The 19,317-nt window shown below is 67.3% G+C and overlaps 2 protein-coding genes across 4 annotated transcripts in view; both read right to left on the minus strand.

Annotated features, from left to right (window-relative positions):
* SLC12A5 (solute carrier family 12 member 5) overlaps window positions 1-13,422 on the minus strand; it is a 31,563-nt gene extending 18,141 nt beyond the window's left edge. For 2 of the 3 annotated variants that reach the window (XM_050313810.1, XM_050313809.1), the window contains exon 1: window positions 6,789-7,011. In XM_050313810.1, the coding sequence (XP_050169767.1) occupies window positions 6,789-6,840 (52 nt within the window). In that variant the 5' untranslated portion in view covers window positions 6,841-7,011. Of the gene's footprint in view, window positions 1-6,788; window positions 7,012-13,325 lie in introns of those variants that run through there. The other variant, XM_050313811.1, reaches the window with a different exon arrangement.
* Window positions 13,423-14,283: 861 nt separating this feature from the next.
* On the minus strand, window positions 14,284-18,880 carry MMP9 (matrix metallopeptidase 9). The gene is made up of 13 exons (XM_050314003.1): window positions 18,611-18,880; window positions 18,181-18,419; window positions 17,676-17,824; window positions 17,361-17,489; window positions 17,107-17,280; window positions 16,857-17,030; window positions 16,576-16,749; window positions 16,276-16,431; window positions 15,917-16,187; window positions 15,630-15,769; window positions 15,385-15,535; window positions 15,181-15,284; window positions 14,284-14,885 (listed from the first exon to the last, which is right to left on the minus strand). Exons 1-13 carry the CDS (start codon window positions 18,752-18,754, stop codon window positions 14,776-14,778), a joined length of 2,115 nt encoding a protein of 704 aa, XP_050169960.1. The 5' UTR covers window positions 18,755-18,880; the 3' UTR covers window positions 14,284-14,775.
* Between the last annotated feature and the right edge of the window lie 437 nt (window positions 18,881-19,317).

Below are 19,317 nucleotides of genomic sequence, written 5' to 3' on the forward strand. Positions count from 1 at the left end.
GCAGCCCCTGCCCCTGCCCACACCAGCAGAACATCCACCCCACAAGGTCACCGCTGAGAGAGGTCACGGCTGCCCACAACTCCCACAGGGGGGCTGCCAGGGCTGCGGGCACCATGATCGCACCCAGTCCTGGCACAGGCAAAGGCAGCCCCGGCATCCCAACCTCCAGCATCCCCTCCCACAGCACACACAGGCACGGGTCGTCCCCAGGAGCCACGTGCTGCCCTGCCCAGCCGTGCTGACGCGCAGACCCGCCGGAGCGCATCCACGCACTGAGGCAAGCGGACTGGATCCAGGGGGAACCCTCCGGCGGGACAGCTGGAAGCAATAATTCATGGCCCCAGGTGCCCGTGGGTGAGCACACCGGGGCTGCCCGCAGCACTGCGTCGGCAGGGACAGGATCCGGCCGGCTGCTCAGCGCCAGAGCAGAGGGGACGGTCCCGGCACAGTGCCTGGGAGTGAGGCGAGTGGCCAGGTGTCTGGTCCTGCTCCCAGACACACCACAGGAGTGGGGGCTACAGGGCGGGAAGGTGTCCAGCAGGGCCGCCACCAAGGGCAGGTGGTGCCCGGGGTGGCAGAGCCACCCACAGCAATGCAGGCCCCACAGAGCTGCCAGGATGGGGCCACTGCCGCTCTCTGTATTAATGTCCTAGTGCAGAAGAAACACAGAGTTGGTTTAATAGTGAGGAAAACAGCTGAGCTGCAGAGCAGCAGAAATAAATCAGGCTGGAAATGGAGCAGCAGTGAGGGCGGCGCTGCCGGAGCAGCAGAGCCCTGAGTAAAGGCCCAAAGCGGAGAGGAGCCGGGACAAAGGCCCAAGAGCCAACGGACACCGTGCTGGGCAAATGGTTGGGTGGATGATGGTCCCCATGGCACAGGGAAATGTGGGCAGGCGGGCTGGTCCCCAGCTCTGGGCATAGAGAGAAGGGCTCCCTGCCACACACACTTGTCCCACCACTGTGGCCCTGCAGCCGGAGCAGTTGCACTGCACCACTGGGCAGGATGCCTGCATGGGCAGGGTCACAAACCACCTCCACACTCTGGGGCCAGGGCAAGAGATGTCCCCTCCCCTGTCCTTCAACATGGAGCCCATGAGCGCCTGGGGGCAGAGGGACAATGCTGGGACAGTGCAATCACCCACTCATGGGGACAGCCCCAAGACAGACCCTATGACCCTTCGGAACAGCCTGGTCCTTTGAAGAGAGCCAGCCTCCTGCCAGTTGACTCATGTTCGGGATCCTGGGAGCCAGTGTGCAGCAGTGATTCACCATCTGCAATTCTCTGCCAGACTGACCAGGAGGTGAAGCCCCGAGTGCCGCAGGTGACACCAACCCGTGGGCTGGCCCCCACCTCCTGCCATCCCTGGGCTCCTCCAGTGTGAGGCAGCAGGGCAGCAGCATCCCTAAGGGCACAGCCAAATCCCAGGGCACAGCCCACAGGTTTCTTCTGCACAGGAATGGCCATGGCGGTGGCACTGGCACACTCCAGCCCATGGAACCTGCCAGCCTCACTCCAGAGTCCCCTTGGACACACACCCAGCACCGCAGGCTGCACCACCAGCATGTGCCCTGCCCCATATCCCCCCTAGAGGATCTCAACACGGACCCAATGTGCTCCTTGCTCCAGGTTTGGTCTAAAGTCCTAATCCTCATTAGGTAACAGCAACAGTGTGGGCTGGCACCCACCCGCTCACCACAGCTCTCGCCCACCCGCAGCGGCTCTGGGGACTGCACTGACGCGAGACATCCATCATGCCAACAGGACAACATCCAGGCTAATGCTGGGACCATCCCCAGTGTGGGGGCACAAGGACACAGGACCAGGGATAACTGGAGCCCACCTCCCCCTCAGGACCGAGTGGGGCTGGGTGGCACCCAGGGGGCACGGGCAGCCTGGCAGGGGGACGCGCTCGCAGCCTGGCAAGGCTCTGGGACCCCTCCGGGGGAGCGGAGCCCGCGGGGGCCTCGCCTCGCCGCCTGGTACCCAGCCGACGACATCACCGTGCAGGTTTCCATGGCAACGGCGAGCCACGGCCGCCTCGGCTCCCGCTCTTATGTAACGGCGCAGGCAGCCGGACTCTGGCCCCACATGGCACCCGCGCCCCGGCCCACTGGCACCCGACGGATGGCGCGGCCGGACCCCCGGCCCCAGCCCACCCACCACGACCCCGCGGGACTGGCACTGCCCGGCTCCACACGGCAAGCGCCAGCAGCACCCTGGGGTGCCCACGCTCCAACGCACGTCACCACAACAGCACCCAGAACTCGGATTCCCTCCACCCCCACTCCTGGCCGCCGCCCCTTGCGCCGGGACCGCGGCCCGTGCCTGGCATCACCCAGGCTGCCAGGACCGGCCTGGGGCTCGGGAGCCCCTCTCCTGGTGGTGCCGCTGGGAGGACCGGCACCGGGAGAGGCCCCGTGCTGGTGGGAATGAGGATGCAGCACTGCTCGGGGGGACCCCCGGCCTCCCGCCTCGCCCCGGCCCCGCAGGCTGGAAGGAGTTAAGCACCAAGACGCGGGGTCCCAGGTGACAAAGCGCTCCCGCTCCTGCTCCTGACGGAGACCATTTTGCCGCAGCGGGGCTGGTGCAGCCTCTTCCCGGCAGCTGCCACAGACCCGTGGTCTGCAGACAGGGGCAAACAGGGCAGGCAGGAGCAGGCAGGGCAGGAAGGACAGGAAGGGGCACTGCACCCGTCCCCCACCTGGCACCGCCACGGCCAGCCCTGTCCGGTGGCACGAAGGGGCTGCTGCCTCCTGGCCCTGGGGACACGTGGGACACTGCCAGCCGCCCCAGTGCCCGCGGACCGGGCCGTGCCCCGCTGCCCCAGTGCAGCCGGGGTCGAGCGGCAGTGGGACGGGAGCGCTGGACGGGGCTGGCAGCACCGAGGGCAGCAGCTCAGCCAGGAGAGACAGTGTGAGCTGAGCAGAGCCAAGCCGTGCCAGGCTTCGATCCCGGCGCTCAGCCGCCCCCCTCCCCAGGGATCATTCAACATGAATCGGCCTTTTAATTTGCTGCGGCGCCTGGAAGGGCTGGCGGCGGGATCGCTGGCAGGAACCCGCAGCCCCGCCGTGGGCACCTCGCAGCCCCGCTCGCAGTAGGGTTTCCATCAATCTGCCTGCCCAGGGCAGCCCAGAGCCGACACCGGCAGCCCGGGGCCCCAGCGCCGAGAGACCATCACTACACTCCCGTAGCCCCCCAGGGCAGCGCTCGGGCAGAAGCCACAATTTGATCTTCTAATGGCTTTTTACTTAGCCCTAAATTGGGTTGGGAAGCGTCATGTCCCTTATCCCAAATCCTCCCTAATCGCTTTACACGGCGCAGGGCACCAAGCACTGGCTGGGGGAGCCCCAGCAGCCACCCCCCACGGGCTAATTAACCAGCTCTGCTGCCGGGCCTGCTGCCTGCTCCTGTCCGACCGCGGCCGGCCCGTCCCCTCCGCAGCATCCAGAACACGGTGAGCCCCAGCCAGGGACATTGGGCGCCGGGGCTGCGGCACTGGCCGGGAGGAGCACTGAGTGAGGAGGGACGTGTTGGGAACAGCTCCGGCCCGACACCCCCCTGCGCCTCCGTCTGTGCTCCTGCACAGGGCTGCTGACAGCGCCGGAACCCCCTGCGCCACCCCCCGCCCCGGTCCCCCCAGCCCCAGGGGCAGCAGCAGTGCGACGGCTGCTCAGGGCACTGGGGACGCCTCGGGGCTCCCCTGGAGGTGCACAGGACACCTTGACTTTTGCCACAGGACACCTTGACTCCCGGGGCCCTGCCTGCAGCAAGGGGCACCCCAGGGTGACCCCAGCAGCCCGGAGAGCACATGGGCGAGCACGTGGCCCTGGCTGATGTCCCCAGCTGCTGCCGTTTTGCAGGAGCTGCTGGCCAGGGAGGCCACGCTGCTGTTCTGTCACTCCCAGCTATCAGGGGGACTTGGCTGCACAGCCACTGCCTGGCCCGGGGCTGCCGGCCTGGGCGCCTAAGGCAGATGGGGATGGCCAACGGGCCTTATGGTGATGGCACCTCTGCACCCACCCAGGCTTGCTTCTCCCTTGCACAAGGGTGTCTGACAGCTGCCCTGGGAGGGTGACCGTCAAAGAGGCCATGCAGCCCCTGCGGCCCCACTGAGGCAGAGACCACTGGTGGCCAGAGCAGTGCTGGCTCGTGCTGGCAGCGTCATGGCAGTGCCAGCTCCGGCTGCAGCACTGTGGGGGGGCAGGGGAGGGTGGGGTCGGGTGGGAGAGTGGAGTGTGGGGGTGCGATGCTCCCCCTGCCCTGGGGCTGCACTTTGCCCCTCCAGACAGGAAGCACACTGAGTGGCCTTTTGGGCTGGATTCCTTCACTGCCTGACCCAAATTGGACCAACTGCTACTTCAGACCTATCCTCTTCCTTCCTAAACCCAGGATTATCCTCCCTTTGATCAGCCGGCCCTGCAGCGCAGGATTTCCAGCACAGGCGCTTTGGCTGGCTGCATTTAAACAGCTTCCCAGATTCTCCGACAGCCCAACTCCTCCCTTGGAAATGGCTGTGGACACAAGTTCTAGCAAAGCTCCCGGCCCTGGCTCTGCCCTCCTCGGACATCCCAGTGCCCCTGGGCTGGGCACCATCACTGCAACATGCGATGGGGCTGCAGCTGACATCCCCACACCCCAACTAGAGCAGAGTGAGCTGCCAGCCTGGACACTGCAGGCTCCTGCTCCCCACTCCCACCACCTCCCCAGAGGGTCTGCGCCAGTCCAGCCATTGCTGGGCTGCTGGGGCTGGAGCCCTTCCAGTCCTCGTCATGTGGCTCGCACAGGCTGTCCTGAGCGGGACCTGAGCAGGGACATTGCAGGCCTTTCTGACAAAAATGGCTTAAGTGGCACCCAGGGTTTCACCAGCTGTGCTGGTCTGGGCAAGTTGTTGGATGTCCAGCACTGGAGCAGCCGGGACATGTGGAGGGGCCTGCTGGCATGCAACAGCTCTGTCACCCCCAGGTTGTCCATGGTCCCTGCAGACAGATCTCATGCTGGGAGTTCAGTGTGACCCTTGGCACGGGGGGCAACTCAACTCCCCACAGCAACTGCCCTTGTCATGGGTGTGGAGGCCTCTGCTGAGCCTCTTCTTACCCCTGCTGTCCCAAGCCCTCCACACTCCTGCTTCCTCCAGCCCTTCAACCACCATCCCATAGGGCACCATCTCGCCAGGCTCAGCTCCAGGGACAGTCTGCCTGCTCCATCTGTAGTGGCACTGTGTCCAGCCCTCCTGCCAGACCCCGGGAGAGCAGAACGCCGCCGGCACTGCCACAGTGGAAAACGGTGAGTGGGGGAGAAATCCTGGTGCTGCAGAGGGCAAGGGGAGGGCAAGAGCCCAGGGAAGGGCACGGTCGGGGGCCAGTGCAGCAACCCCAGCCCGGCAAGGTGCCCCGAAAAGATTCCTGCCAGCCCTGACCTTGAGTGGAGCCACAAATAAACAAGCAAATAAACAGGCTGGGGTCGACAGAGCAGAGGAACATGCAGAGCCTGGCTGTGGATGTGCCCAGAGCCCCACTGTGGGCAGCTGGGACCCCCACAGACACTGTCAGAGCTGACCCTGTCCTCCCGGCTGAGGCTTTGGCAAACCCCAAGAGGGGACGTGGGAGGGGAACCTGGTGGGGTCTGTGAGGATCAGAGGGGCAATGCAAGTTCCTCTGGGCACATACTGCATCCCCCTGGCTCCAGCCCATCCCTGTGCCCTGGCGAGAACAGGGCCTGAGCTGCCTGGCTACCTGGGGTTGGACGTGGCCCCGTGGGGAGCGGGGACCCTCACACAGCTCAGCAATGCCGGGTGCCCGGTGGGTCGCTTCAGGCCGAAGCGACAGCAGTGATAATGCTGCTGGAGGGCCAAGCACCCCTCAGCCGCGGCGAGCAGTGGCCCTGAGCCGGGGCTGCGCCAGGGCTGCAGCGGGACGGGGCACGGTGCGGCACGGTACGGGCTGGACCGGACCAGCTCGGCATGACCGGACTCGGTTCGGCTCGGCCCCGGCCGAGCGGCTCCTGCCGGCCCCGGCTCAGGGCCCGGGTGGCCGGTTCAGCACCGCGGACAGCGGCGGCGGCCCCGGGGGGCGGCGGGTGCGTGGGGGCGGCAGGGACGGGGGCGTAGCGGGGAAGGGAGCGGGGGCGGCTGCCCGGGACGGGAGGCGGCTGCCGGAGATGCGGGGGCGGCAGCAGGGAAAAATGGGGGCGGCAGCGGGGGTGAGGGAGGCGATAGGGAGGGCTGGGGGCGGCAGCCGGATATAGGGGGTGGCAGAAGGAAGGGCTGGGGGGGCTGCAGCGGAGATGCGGGAGGCTGGGGGGCGGCAGTGGGGCGCGGGGGTCCCTGTGAGGGTCCCGGGCAGGCGGGGACAGGACCGGCGCGGTGGCCGGCGGGGGCTGTCCAGGAGGCAGCGGGACCGGCCGGGCGGGATCGCCCGAAGCTCAGCAAGCTGCCCCGGCCGGGGAGGAGGGTCCCCGGCCAGCCCCGCATGGCTCGGCCGCGCCACCGCTTCCCAAGGCTGCCGCAGCGGCGGGAGTGCGGCCGGGGCTGCGCGGAGGCGCCGGGAGCGGGAGCATCCCCGCATCGCCCGCCGCAGCCCCGCGGGGCCGCGGGCCGTGAGCTGCCGTCGCGGCCGGTGTCGGTGCCTGTGCTGCCCGCCTGCCCCGCGGCGGGGCACCCCCAGCCCCACCGGCCCCCGGCTCCGCGCCGCTTCTGCGCCCCGCCGGCGCCGAGCCCCGGCCCTCGGCCCGCCGGGAGCGGCCGCCCCGGGGCTGCCCCGCTGTCCCGCTCGCCGGTGCCAGTGCCTCACCTTGGCTCGCGCCGCCGTCGCCGTCCTCGCAGTCGGTCAGGTTGTTCAGCATGGCGCCGGTGTCGCGGCCGCTCGCTGCCGCCGGAGCTGGAGCGCTCGCTCCGCAGCAGCCGCGTCCCCGCGCCGCCCCCGCGCCGGTGGGAGGGGGCTGCAGTGCGGAGGCGCCCGGGCTCACGGCTCACGGCTGCTGCCGGCGGAGCCCAGCCCGGCCGCCCGCTTCATCACGTATGCGGGAGGCATTGCCCCCGCCGCGGCGGGGAGGGAGGGGGCGGCGGCGGGGGGCGCAGAGACGAGAGAGAGGAGCGGGGCCGCCTCTCGGCTGCGCCAGGCGTGGGGGGGAACTAGGGCAGCGCTGCGGGCCCGGCTGGCGCGGGCGGGACGGGACGGGACGGCCCCGCAACCGCATCGACCCCGCACACGCCCCAACCCCGAACCCCGCCTCCAGCCCCCGCAGCCCGCACCGGTGCCCACACTTTGCACTGGCCTTCGCACCGGGCCCGCACCCCGTCGCCAGCCCCCGCACCCCACGCCAGCTCCTGCAGCGGACCCCGGTGCAGCCCCGGGACCAGGCACACACTCGGGGTGTGCAGTGGGACAGAACCTGTGTCTGCGGGACCGACGCATCTCTGAAGGCGTCTGAGGCCCGAGGTCAGGGCAGCCCCTCCCCGGCCGACCCCGGCAACACCCTGCCCTGCAGGTCCCAGGTGGGGGTGGTTCCCGGGTGGGCAGCACCAGTCAGGCAGGGGACCCTCTCCAGGCAGTAAGGCCCCAGCCGGCGGCCCTGTCCCAGCAGCAGGACCATCCAGGGCACCCACGGAGGGGGAGGGACAGGCAGACCACCCCACAGCAGGGCCAGGGGAATGGCAGAGGCAGTAGACCCCTGCAGCACGGAGAACGCTGCCCACAGAGGGGAACAGGTTAGGTATGACCTCCCTTAGTGCCCAGGGGGCCAGGGTCACATCCAGAAAAACCTTCCCAGACTCACAGGTCCAAGGCTGGCCCTGGAGAAGGGCTGAGATGGGACTGAACCCCCCGGGTCCTGTGCTGCTTGTGAAGCCCCCACCCCTTGCAACCATCCCCCACAGAACCAGGGGCACAGGCCACCCTCTGGCTGGGGGCTGCTGAAGGACCTTGCAGCTCCCTGTTCTCTCATGCACTTAATCCGGGAGGATCCCCAAGCCAGAGCTGGCTGCAGCTCCCGGCGTCTCCTCCGGCGCGGTCTGAGATCATGACAGCCCGCTGGCCTCCGTTACTTCTTGACGGCTGTAATTAATTGTTTACTTTCTCCTGGTGCGGGGCCAGCTGCTCCACAGCGCAGAGGCTCCCCGGCCTGACCTCGCAGGCGGGAGGGAGACCCAGACCCCTTGTCCCAGCCCAGCAGGACACACTGATCCCTGCCCTAAGGTTGCAGCCAGGACCCCCGGACCAGGCTTCCCTGGAGAGCTGCAGTGGCACAGCCCCAGCTCCATGGTAAGTGGCACAGGATGGCAGCAGGGAGGGTGGGCAGCTCAGGGTGGGCACCCCCCACCCAGGAACCTGCGTAGCAGCCCCTGCATGGGGCTGCCCTGACCAGCCACAGCAGCACCAGCCCCTCACCCCTGCATGCCTTGGCCCTGAGCAGGAGCCAGCGCTGGAGCAAGGGGCTGGCCCACTCCCAAGGGATGGGACTGGGAGGCAAGGGCTGCAGGAAGGATGCAGAAGGCACAGCTACACTCGCAGGTGGGTCTGGGGGGTTAGCAGAGCCTTCTCCCGCGTGGAGGCTGTGGCTGGGCAGAGGGGCAGCGGGCTGGGGTCCAGCCACGGTGAGTGCCAAGAGCCGGAGGGTGGTTTTTTGCAGGAGGCCACAGCGCATGGGCTCGGCACAAGAGGGATTTTCCTGCTAAAACAGATGGGGGGGAGGGAGCACGTGAAAGACCACTAATCCCCTAATCCCTGGATTATGGCTCCATTTCAGGGGTTGGGATTTGACGGCAGCACAGGGGGCTATGCTATCAAGACTGCGTTGGCTTAGCCCATGCACAGGGTGCCACTGGCATGGGGGGACAAACTGAGGGTGTCTCTGAGGCAGAGCAGACCGAGGGGGCTTGATCCCCAAGCAGAACACTGACCTAACCCTGGCCCAAATGCCCAAGGCTGGGGACGTGGTGCAGTGTGCTGGGAGCGGGGAGGTTTGGCACGGTTTGGGCATCACCCATGCCCTTGCATTGCCTGCAGCCCCACTGCAGGCAGCGCATGTGCATGGGAAAGGAGGAAGACAGACGTTTTTCCCTGGCCATGGAGGGGGGGATCAGCTGCAAGTGGCCCCTGAGCCTGAGTAGCAGGCAGGAGCCTGGCACTGGGCCAGGCAGAGCATCAGTGCCCCACTTAACTGCAAGAGGCTGCCCGGGAATGATGACGGAGAGAGGCATGACTCCTCTGCCAAGCCAAGGAGCATCCCTGCAAAGTGTCCTGTACCCCTGCAGAGCCTCCTGAGAATGCCCCAGACTCCGTCACATAGAGCCTGGGTGTGGGGAACCATTCCCACAGATATTCCCAGGGCCAGCATTTCAGCCATTGGCCACACAGCCCTAGCCTGTCCTGTCACCGGCAGCGGTCAAGCCTCCCAGGAGTGAGACACGTGCTGGAGGTGCTGGGAAACCTCCTGAGGGCAGGCAGCGGGCAGCTGGCAGTGTGCCACCCAGGAAATAGGGGCAGCAGTGCTGTGGAGATGCCGGTCAGCACGGCTGCACCACCTGCTGCGATCCCCGGGCACAGTCCACCTGCATCCTGCCAGGATGGGACAGCAGGGGCTCAAGGGTGTGAGGACAGGCAGAGGGCCTGGTAGAAAGAACAGCTGTGGCAGGAGAGACCCCAAGAAGACACAGAGGTGGGGGGAGCCTGGAGATGCAGTAGGGCAGGAGGGCAGTGATGCCCACACCCAGCCAAAGGTCACGGTGGAGGGTTTGCATCACAGTGTGCCCCACACCGCTCTGTTCTGATGGCCCTATGAGTCCAGGGGAACACGTCCTGCAGCACCTCAGCAGGACAGAGTGGTCTTGTTCATCCCCATCCAAACAGGTCAGGGCCCTGCCACCAGCACTAGGGTGACAACAGAGCCCGTAGGCAACATGGACACCAGCTGGGACCTGCCACCAGCTCCAGCAGTGGGACTGGACACGGAGGGGGATGGTGTCCTGTGGGGCTGGGAGAGGAGCCACGGGAACCACCGTAGCTGCTTGAGGCCAAGAGCAGAAGGGCAGCAGTGGGACAGAGCGGGCAGGAGGCCATGGGGCAAGGCAGGAGTTGTGAGCTCCTGCGTCATACGAGCCCAGCACCACGCGCAGCTGGCGCAGCGTCCCCAGCTGCCCTTGCCCAGATGTCTTGCCGGCGGCAGGGCCGTGGCAGCGGGCGGATGGGCAGCCTGGAAGAGGGATCAGCAGTGGAAGCGGCCTCCTCCTGCCAGGCCCTGCTCCCAGCGATGCAGTTGAGGAGCCCCCAGGCAGCCCCGGGCCAGCCACAGCACACTGGGGATGCCAGGCAGGCCCTGCCAAGCAAGGGCCAGAGGGCCCAGCGATGGCCAAGGAGCAGCTGCACAGCCACTGCCAAAAGGGTTGGGTGTGGTATCAGCTGATGAGGCTCTGGAGTGTCCCACACGGCACCCCTCACCCAGTCCCACAGCCTGTGCAAAGGCCCCCACCCTGGCACCCCACTGGAGCACTTGTGGTGGGTTCAGTGGCCCAGAGAGGCCTTGGGAAGGTACTGCAGGCAGCAGATGGGGCTTCAGCTGCTGCAGCCCCCCTGACAGCATACCACCCCCCCATATCATTGGCCCCTCCATGGCACAGCCCCTTGGTGCTTCTAATGACACCCCAAAGGCACCCGGTCCGCCACGAACTTGACCTCAGTGGGTGAAAGGGGAAGCCAAGAGCTGAGGGAGATGGGGGGCCAGGGGAGCCTCCTTAGTAGTCCCCATCCCTCACATGCCCCTCTCTGTGCCTTGTGTCTCGAATCAGGGCCCTGCCCCATCCCTGGCACTCTGGCCCTCTTGGCAGTGGCCCTGCATAGGGGTGCAGCCAGGGCTGGTGGGGTCCCCACTCTACCCAACCCCCCCCAGGAGCCCACCTCCTGCCCAGAGCCAATCTCACATGGGTGCCCCACACAACTCTGTCCATCACCCACGGCCCACGACCCCATGGCCCCACATCCTCCAACTTAACCCCCCAGCTCCGAGAGTCACGGAAGGGATGACACCGGGACCGGTTTCCATGGCAACGAGAGAGGCTCCTAAACGGGTTGGTTGCCATGGCTACTGCCACCGAGTCCGGGTGCTCGGGACACGGAGAGGCTTCGCGGTGGCGATGTCCCGCTGCCCCGCCGGGCCAGGGCGGCTGCCCCACGGCCCGCGCAGCGGGCACGGGGGGAGCAGCCCCACGCCCACCGTCCCGGGTGGGTGGGGGACCCAGCCTCGCGTTGGGTCCCAGGCGGAGCCCATCGATCCCCTGTCCCGCGGGGGCCCGGCTCGCTCCGCCCCCGCGGCGGGACCGGGTTCCCCCGGGGCGGCGGCACCGGCGGGGCCCGCGGGCGGGGCGGGGCGGGGTCTGGAGGGACACGCCCCCTACCGGAGCCGTCCCGTCCCGCTATCGCCCCCTGGCGGCGTCGGGACCCCGCGCAGCCCCGTCCGCCCCCGCCCGCACAGACCCCGCTCGCCACGTCCCGTCCCGTCCCGACCCGACCCGACCACCCGGGCCCAGCCGCGGTCCCGGCCGTACCGCAGCAGTGACCTGAGCCCGGCCCCGGGGCCCCCGTGGCGGCGCGCTGCCTGTACCCTGCCCGCCCCTGCCCGGCACCGGACTGTCCCTGCCCCGGGTCCGCACGGGGCTGAGATTTCTCCCCAGTAGCACCAGCGTGGGGCCGCTACCGAGCAGGGCTGGCCCGGGAGGTGGCCCTGGGCCTCGCAAGGCGCCCTGAGCAGGGCACCAGCTCACGGACGGGCTGAGGGGCCACAGGCTGCCCCGAGAGTCCCGGCACCGGCAGCACGGCTGGCTGCAGACCCCGCCCGCGCTCGGACCACCCTGAAGTCCCCGGGATTTCCGTTGCTCTGAGCCACCAACAGCCCCACGCGCGACACTGGGATGGGGCCAGGAAGCACTGAATGCCCACCGAGGGCCGGGTCCCTCGTGGCACCACTGCTGTCCACAGCCCCCGCCAGCCCCACGCACTCCGTCCCACCCACCCCCACGAGACAGCATAAACGGCCCCACACCATGGAGAAATGTGGGGCATGACCTGGGGCAGCCTGGAGACTCCCTGCACGCTGCCCAACCCCTCAGTACCCACCCTGCCACAGCCATGACCACCCCACGAGGCAGGGTGGGCCCTGGGCACCCCTAGCAGGGTCAGTCACTGGCTGTCCTCTGGGAGGGCACAAGGTCACAGCTCAGCCAGGGGGATGTGTCCCTTGCTCCCACTGTGGCTGCTCACCATGCCCACCCCATCTCCCCTCACCCCCACACCAGCAGACTGGCTGTCAAGCCAATGAGCTGTTCCTGGAGGGCCACAGAACTCAGCCACAGCTCCAGCTCATCACTGTCCACTCTGACTCAACCCAGCCCACGGGCCAGGCCCAGCTGCCCCAGATGCCACGGGGTGACAAATGGCCCTGCATCCCCTTGCCACCGGGTCCAGCCCTACATTGCCCACCACGGTGGGATCCCAGACAGGGGCCCTGCGGGCCGGAGCCCAGCGCTGGGGGCACAGCCCAGCCCGGGTGCCGTGGCGCCCATCCGGCTGCTCGCGCCTCCCACCCGCGCCCTTCGCCGAGGGTGCAAGGTCACAGCTCTAGCAGCACGGTGCTGCCGTCGGCCGGTTTTCTGGGATCGATACGGCTCTGGTGACAGCACAGCCCCACTGCCACGTCCCCTGAGCACGGTGAGGCGATGGCTGCTGGCTCCAGTGCCTGAGCCCACGGCAGCCTGGTGGCTGCCATGAGCTGGCCACAGCCTGCCCTCCCCACACCCTCGCCCTGGCCTGGCCACAGCCACCCTCCACCGTGGCTCCCTGGGGAGCAGTGTGGCCTTTTACCCCCAGCCGACCCTCAGCCTTAACCCCACTTCATCCCGCTGCCGGTCCCGCAGGAGCAGGGCCTCCTCACTATGACAGCCCCCAGGACAGGGACAGAGCAGGGGAGGTCCCAGGGGAGAGGGGCTGACCCTGGGATACATGCCGGGATGAGGGGTCCTGCCCAGGCAGCCAAACCCCACTCCCCACTCTGCAACCCCCATCTCCCGTGTCCCAGAGCTCCACGCCATCCTCGTTCCGGGGGGTCTGCATCATCTCCGAGGGGCCCGACAGACCGACCGTCACTCCACAGCCCCCCACGGTGTCCCGACGGCCCAGCCTTCCCCATAGACCCCCCCGCGGACCCTCCCCACGGACCCTGCCCTGCCCCACAGACCCTCCCCACGGACCCTGCCCTGCCCTACAGACCCTTCCCACGGACCCTCCCCGCGGACCCTGCCCTGCCCCTGGAGCCCCCGACCCCTTGCCCCCGGCGCTCACCCCCGCCGCCGGTGACGGTGAAGCGCCCGCTCATGGCCCCGCCGCCGCCACAAGTGTCTCCGGCCGAGGCGGCCGCCGAGCGCGGCCCCGCCGGGCGCTGACCGGGGTCCTAGTGCCCGCGGCACCGCCCGCCGCACCGCCCCCGCGGCCACAGGGCTGGCTCCGGTCCCACCGGATCGGCCCGGCCCTGTTCCGTTCGGCTCGGTTCCGCCCGGTTCTACCCGGCCCGGTCCGACTCGACGGGACGGGTCCGCTCCGCTCCGCCGCGCCCGGTCGGTCCCGCAGCAGCCGCAGAACTGGGGGTGCTTGGGACCGTGCCCCAACGGGACGGGAAGGGAAGGGACGGGACCACGCTCTGCCCCCGCCCTGCCCGGAGACTCGGCCACTAATTACAGCTAATTACGGCCCTGGGGCTGCGGCCGCCCCACCCTGCCGCGGACCCGGGCACCCCGGGCATGGCCCCGGCCCTGGCCCCGCCGCCAGGCTCTGTGGCAGCGCAGACACAAGCCGGGGCCGGGGGGCTTCTGCGGGGCCAGCCCGCGCTGGGGTCCCGGCTACAGGGGGTACTCCGGTCACACGCTGTGCCCCGGCCATACGCCGTGTCCCAGCCGGTGGCAACCGCCCTCTCCTCATCGCAGTGCAAAGCCGGAGCGCAGGGGAGGGCAGCGGGGGGCGGGATATGCGGAGCCACCGCCTGGGGGGCCTGAGAGGGGGCTGTGCCTGGCATAGGACTGGTGGCGGGTCGTGCTGGGACCAGCGGATATCCTCCCCGGTGGGACCCAGTGTCCCTCAGGGATCCACAGTCCTTAGCACAGGGGGACTTGGTGGCAGCCCCCCACCCAATGCCCCCTTCCCCACAGGTGCTGGCACACCCAAGCCCAGGGGAGGGCGATGCCCTCGGCAGGAGGGGTTTCTCTGCACCGTGGCTGCAGCCGCTGATGGAGCACTCGAGGCTGTGTCCAAAGAATTGTCTTTATTACAAATGGGCGGGTGTTTGGCAGAGCAGGCGGTTGGTGGAGTGGGCAGCGGGCAGGAGTGGTCAGACCCCTGTGTCCAGCCCCAGTGCGTCCCCAGGCGCCAGCTCCCAGTGGGGCTCAGCCCGACCTGGCACCGCTGGCTCAGGAAAAAGACAAATTTGTCTCAAATCCATTTGCGGTTTGCACCAGGCAAACGCCTCTGTGCTGTGGAGCCAGCGCTGGTAGGGGCGGCACGATGCCAGCTGTGGCAAGAGTCCTGCTCCCCATCTGGGGCTCCCTGGACCGGGCAGCTCCCAAGAGGTGAACCCAGGACCCCCTGTCCCTTCCTGCCAGGGAGATGGTGAAGCCCCCTCCTCATCTGGGGCTGCCCACAGCCATGAGGCCCCCAGGGCTCAGCCTGTGAGATGGGAGCCCACGGGTTGGGTGTGGTGGGCAGGGAGCAGCGCTGGCTGAGCCAGCGGCTGGTCGGGCCCTCAGTGCTGGGGACACTGCAGGATGTCATACTTGATGTAGCCCACCCGGTCCACCTGGTAGCGCGGTGTCATCCTCCAGTAGAAGTCGCCCCGGCAGAAGTGGTACTTGTCTGGGCAAGGATGGGGGCAGAGGGAATGGAGGGTCAGAGGGGGGCTGGCCATGCAGGGACCCATCTCAGTGGCTGCCCAAGCAGCAGAGGCACCTGGCACCCTGCACCTTGCTGCCCCACCTGCCAGCCCACTGCAAGGACCCTCTGGAGCTGACGGCATGCCCTACTCCAAGGCCATTCCCCACACACCCAAGCCCTCTGAGTCCGGTACCAGGGTAATGCAATCCCTGCCCACAGGAGTCTTGGGGCAGCCTGGGGGTGTCCACGTGGCACCCACCCACCAGGTTCCACTCACCTTGGTAGAGGAACACGTTGTGTGAGTCAAGGGGGACACCAGTGAAGACGTCGTCGATGGCACGAGGGTAGCCCTTATCCACCCTCTGGACCTTCACATCCAGCCTGTGGGAGAGCAGAGCTGTGCTCAGGGCTGCCAGGAACCCCCCTCTCAGCCCCTTGCCAGGGGCACGGGCAGGCACTGCTGCTCTCTGGTGCCTCTCACCTCCAGTAGTTCTCCCCACTGAAGAGCAGCACTTTGCCGCGGCCCCGCTGCAGGGCCCCCGAGATGCGGCCGGCTTCCTTCCCTATACCCAGCTTCTCGATCCCCCGGGGGCCCAGCATGCTCTTCCCAGAAAACACCCAGAACTGCCGACCTGCGGTGGGAGATAAGTGGAGGTATCAGCTGGTCCTGGGGGCACCCCTGCTGACTGTGGCAGAGGGGCCAGGAGGGGCGGCGGCAGAGCTCACCGGCGAAAAAGAAGACTCTCTTGGTGAGCAAGTCCTGGAAAACGGCATCAATGGTGGCCGGGAGGCCGGGCCAGGTGTCAGCAACAGAGAAGGCACCCTGGATGCCTGATTTCCAGAAGGATGAGTGGGTCCAGTATTTCCTGGTGGGGAAGGTTAGGCATCCTGATCAACCCTGTCTGGCACAGCCCAGTGTCCCCTCACACCCCCAGCACAGCCCCCTGCTCGCCCACATCCATTCATCACCCCTGCACTGGTCAGGGAAGGAGGTGCCAGGTGCTGCTGCTCACCCATCCTTGAAGAAATACAGCTCCCCGTTAATCTCCGTGATAGCGTCAAAGTTCCTCTCCATGCAGGCGTCCCGGCTGGGGTCCACAGGAATGGGCCCAGCTGTGGGCTCTGGCGTCTCCTCCTCCTCCTCCTCAGTGGTGGAGGTGCTGCCAGCCTCTGTGGGGAGGGGCTGGGGCTCCTCTGTGGGCACTGGCTGGGGTTCCTGCGTGGGCAGGGGCTGGGGCTCCTCGGTGGGGGCAGGTGCAGTGGGCTTAGGGCCAGAGCCACGACCTGAGCGAATACAGGGGAGGGTGTGAGGCTGGGGCCAGCCTGGTGCTGTGGGCCCCACACTGTGCCCAGCTGTGGCACAGCTGCTCACCGTAGAGGTACTGGATGCCCTGGACGTCATCAGGGTGCAGCTGGAAGTCCTGGATGTAGCTGTACATGGGGTACATCAGGGCCTCGCGCACGCTGGAGTGGTCCAGCCCCAGCGAGTGCCCGAACTCATGGGCAGCCACCAGGAAGATGCTGTAACCTGGGGGAAAGCACTGGCCTCAGTGTCCAGTGGGGCTCATTGGGACAGGACATGCTATCCAGAGACCACGGGCCCCACAGTGAGTGCAGTGCACGGTGTGGGTCTGGGGGGCAAAAAGGGCAGCACAGGCATGAGGGACGGTACCTCTGTCAGGGCAGAAGCCCCACTTCTTGTCGGTGTCATAGTTGCTGGTGGTGGCACACCAGAGCTTGCCATCCTGCCGGCCCTGGCTGGTGCAGGAGCTGTAGGACTGCCCCAGGAAGGTGAAGGGGAAGACACAGGGGTCCCCCTGGGAGTTGCCGCCGATCACCGCCGTGTCTGCAGTGCAGTGTCAGTGGGGCTGGCTGCGGCCACCCTGACAGCCCTGCGATCCCCCACGTGCCCACCCCCTGCGTGCCCTCCTTCCCCCCACATCCCGCTGGCACCTCGGTTGGGGCAGAAGCCGTATTTCTTGTCCTGGTCGAAGTTGGCGGTGGTGGCACACCAGCGGTAGCCGTCGGAGCGCCCGTCCGTGGTGCAGGTATCGTAGGAGGTGCCGTCAAAGACGAAGGGGAAGACACAGGGAGCCCCATCACTGTTGCCACCGTTGGTGTAGAGGACTGTGGGGCAAGGGGAGTGAGGAGGGCCCCGGGCACTGCGGGGCTGGGCAGGGGCTGTGGCCAAACTGCTACTCACGCTCGCTGGGGCAGAAGCCGTATTTCTTGTCCCGGTCATAGTTGGCGGTGGTGGCACACCAGGGCAGCCCATCCTTGCGTCCCTCTGTGGTGCACCGGGAGTAGGACTGGCCCTCGAAGATGAAGGGGAAGTGGCATTCGGCACCGTTGGCATTCCCGTGACGGGTCTTCACCACTGCGCAGAGAGAGGCAGCTCAATGCCAGGCCTGGGGCTGGTGCCATCAGACCCCCCAACCCACCATTCCCTGTCCTTACCTAAGCCGGTTCCCAGCGTCCAGAACTCGTCATCATCAAAGTGGGCATCACCCTGGATGCCTTTGCCCGGGGGAAAAGCATGGGCCAGGAGCCCGTCCTTGCCATCGAAGGGGTATCCGTCCCCGTGCTCTGCAGGGAAAAGCACCCTCAGAGCTGGCCTTGCCAGAGGAGCCCCCATGCCCCTGGTGTGCACACAGACCCCCGAGCCCTGCCAGCACATGTGGGGGCAGAGGGGCCCTCTGCAAGGAGATGTGGGACAAGGAGGGATGTGTCACCGGCCCCCTCCTCATTCCCTGCCTGCCCACGGGACATCACCTTGGCTGCCAAACATGATCATGATGTCTGCCTCGCCACTGTATATCTGGGTGAAGGTGAGGGGGGTCACATCGCTCCACACTTGGAACGCCCGTTTGAAGGCGTCATCGATCACGGCATGGTCCAGGTCGGGGGAGTAGTTTATCACCCTGCCAGGGATGCAGTGGATCAGTGCTGCCAGGTCCCCTCCTCATGCAGGAGTGACCCTGCTCTGGGCAGGAATGTGCCCCCACCCCGGGAGGGGACAGCAGCACTGGCATGGCTGGGCAAAGCAGCCACCACCACCCTCAGTGCGGGGCTCAGATGCTCTCCCAGACATCAGGGAGCAGATGCTGCCTCTGCACCAGCTTGGCCCCTACAGCGCCAAGACCCAGCTGTGCCAGCAGCACCAAGCCCAGACGAGGGTTGAACAGAGGCTGCTGCCCACCTGCTTCCTCAGGCTGTCTCCATCCCCCTGGGACCATCGCCCTGCGGGCAGAAGGGTTCATCTCCAGGGCAGACTCACCGGTACGTCAGGTCCATGTGGTCCCACTTGAGGTCCCCCTCAAAGGTGAGGAAGGTTCCCACGTCAGGGACACCACAGCGGGGAGCTCGCATGGCCTCCAGAGTGGCAGCATCCAGCTCCCCCGTCTCTTCCAGGCCCAGCTGCTTCTGCATCTTGCGCAGTGCTTTTCCCAGGGACACTTGCCTGCTGCCGGTCTTCGCCTCCGCCTCCGTGGTGTAGCCAAACTGCAGCAGGTAGCGCTGGGGAGCAAAGGCAGCCCGAGGGTGAGCGAGCTCCGGCAGCCTCAGGCACCCATCCCAGCCTGGGCAATTCCCAGAGCTCAAGCAGGTAGACAGCTCTCAGGCTCTGCCTGCATCCCCTCGCTGCCACCCGGGGAGCCCCTTGAGAGCCTGGGTGCTGGGAGGGGACCATGGGGCCACGCTCCCCTCACCTCTGCCAGCTGCAGATCCGGCAGGGTGCTGACCAGATCCCCCGGGAAGGTGACAACTGCCTGCGGCTTGCCCTGGAGAGGGGCGGCATAGCAGGAGACAGCCAGCAGCCCCACGGCCAGCGGGGTCAGGAGGAAGAGTGCCATGGTGTGTGGGTGGCAGGAGGGCTCTGGCTGTGCTGGTCCCCGCTGTCTGCTCTGGGTGATGCCGGGCTCCCCGCTCCTATTTATGGGCCAGGAGGGCAATGAGTCACCCTCAGACCCCTCAGCGCCGATTCACTCCCTTCCCACGGTGACGAAACACAGACTCAGGCTCCTCCGATCGCTGCCTTAACTGTTTCATCACCTTGTTTACCAAACACACTGCATCCTGCAGCCACGCAAGGACAGGATCGTGGGAGGGTGGCTGGGCAGTGACTGGGTCATGGCACAGCATAGCACAGCCACCCTAGGGCTGCCCTGCACAGGGCACTGCCCTGCTGGCCCCAAGACCGTGGTGGCTGTGGGGACAGCAGGGGGTCACTGGGGGCTGGCCAGGTGCTCAGGACTCTGCAGCTGGGTCATCAGACTGGCTGACACTGAGCTTGGCTGGCCAAGGGCTGATGGTGCCAGAGACAGACCCGTGGGGTTCTATGTGGGCATGGGGGCAGAACCAACAGCAGAACCCCTGCCTGAGCCCAAGAGCTGGGAGCTTGGACCCCCACCAGGAC

Source organism: Myiozetetes cayanensis, unplaced genomic scaffold, assembly GCF_022539395.1.
Source record: "Myiozetetes cayanensis isolate MyiCay16 unplaced genomic scaffold, myiCay2020 scf19, whole genome shotgun sequence".
Taxonomy (NCBI): domain Eukaryota; kingdom Metazoa; phylum Chordata; class Aves; order Passeriformes; family Tyrannidae; genus Myiozetetes; species Myiozetetes cayanensis.

Coding starts and splice junctions, on each gene's coding strand:
- MMP9 (XM_050314003.1), bottom strand. CDS start 18,754: ATGGCACTCTTCCTCCTGACCCCGCTGGCCGTGGGGCTGCTGGCTGTC. Junction 15,770..15,916: donor CTGTATTTCTTCAAGGATGG/GTGAGCAGCAGC, acceptor CTTCCCCACCAG/GAAATACTGGACCCACTCAT. Junction 15,536..15,629: donor GAGAGTCTTCTTTTTCGCCG/GTGAGCTCTGCC, acceptor CTCCCACCGCAG/GTCGGCAGTTCTGGGTGTTT.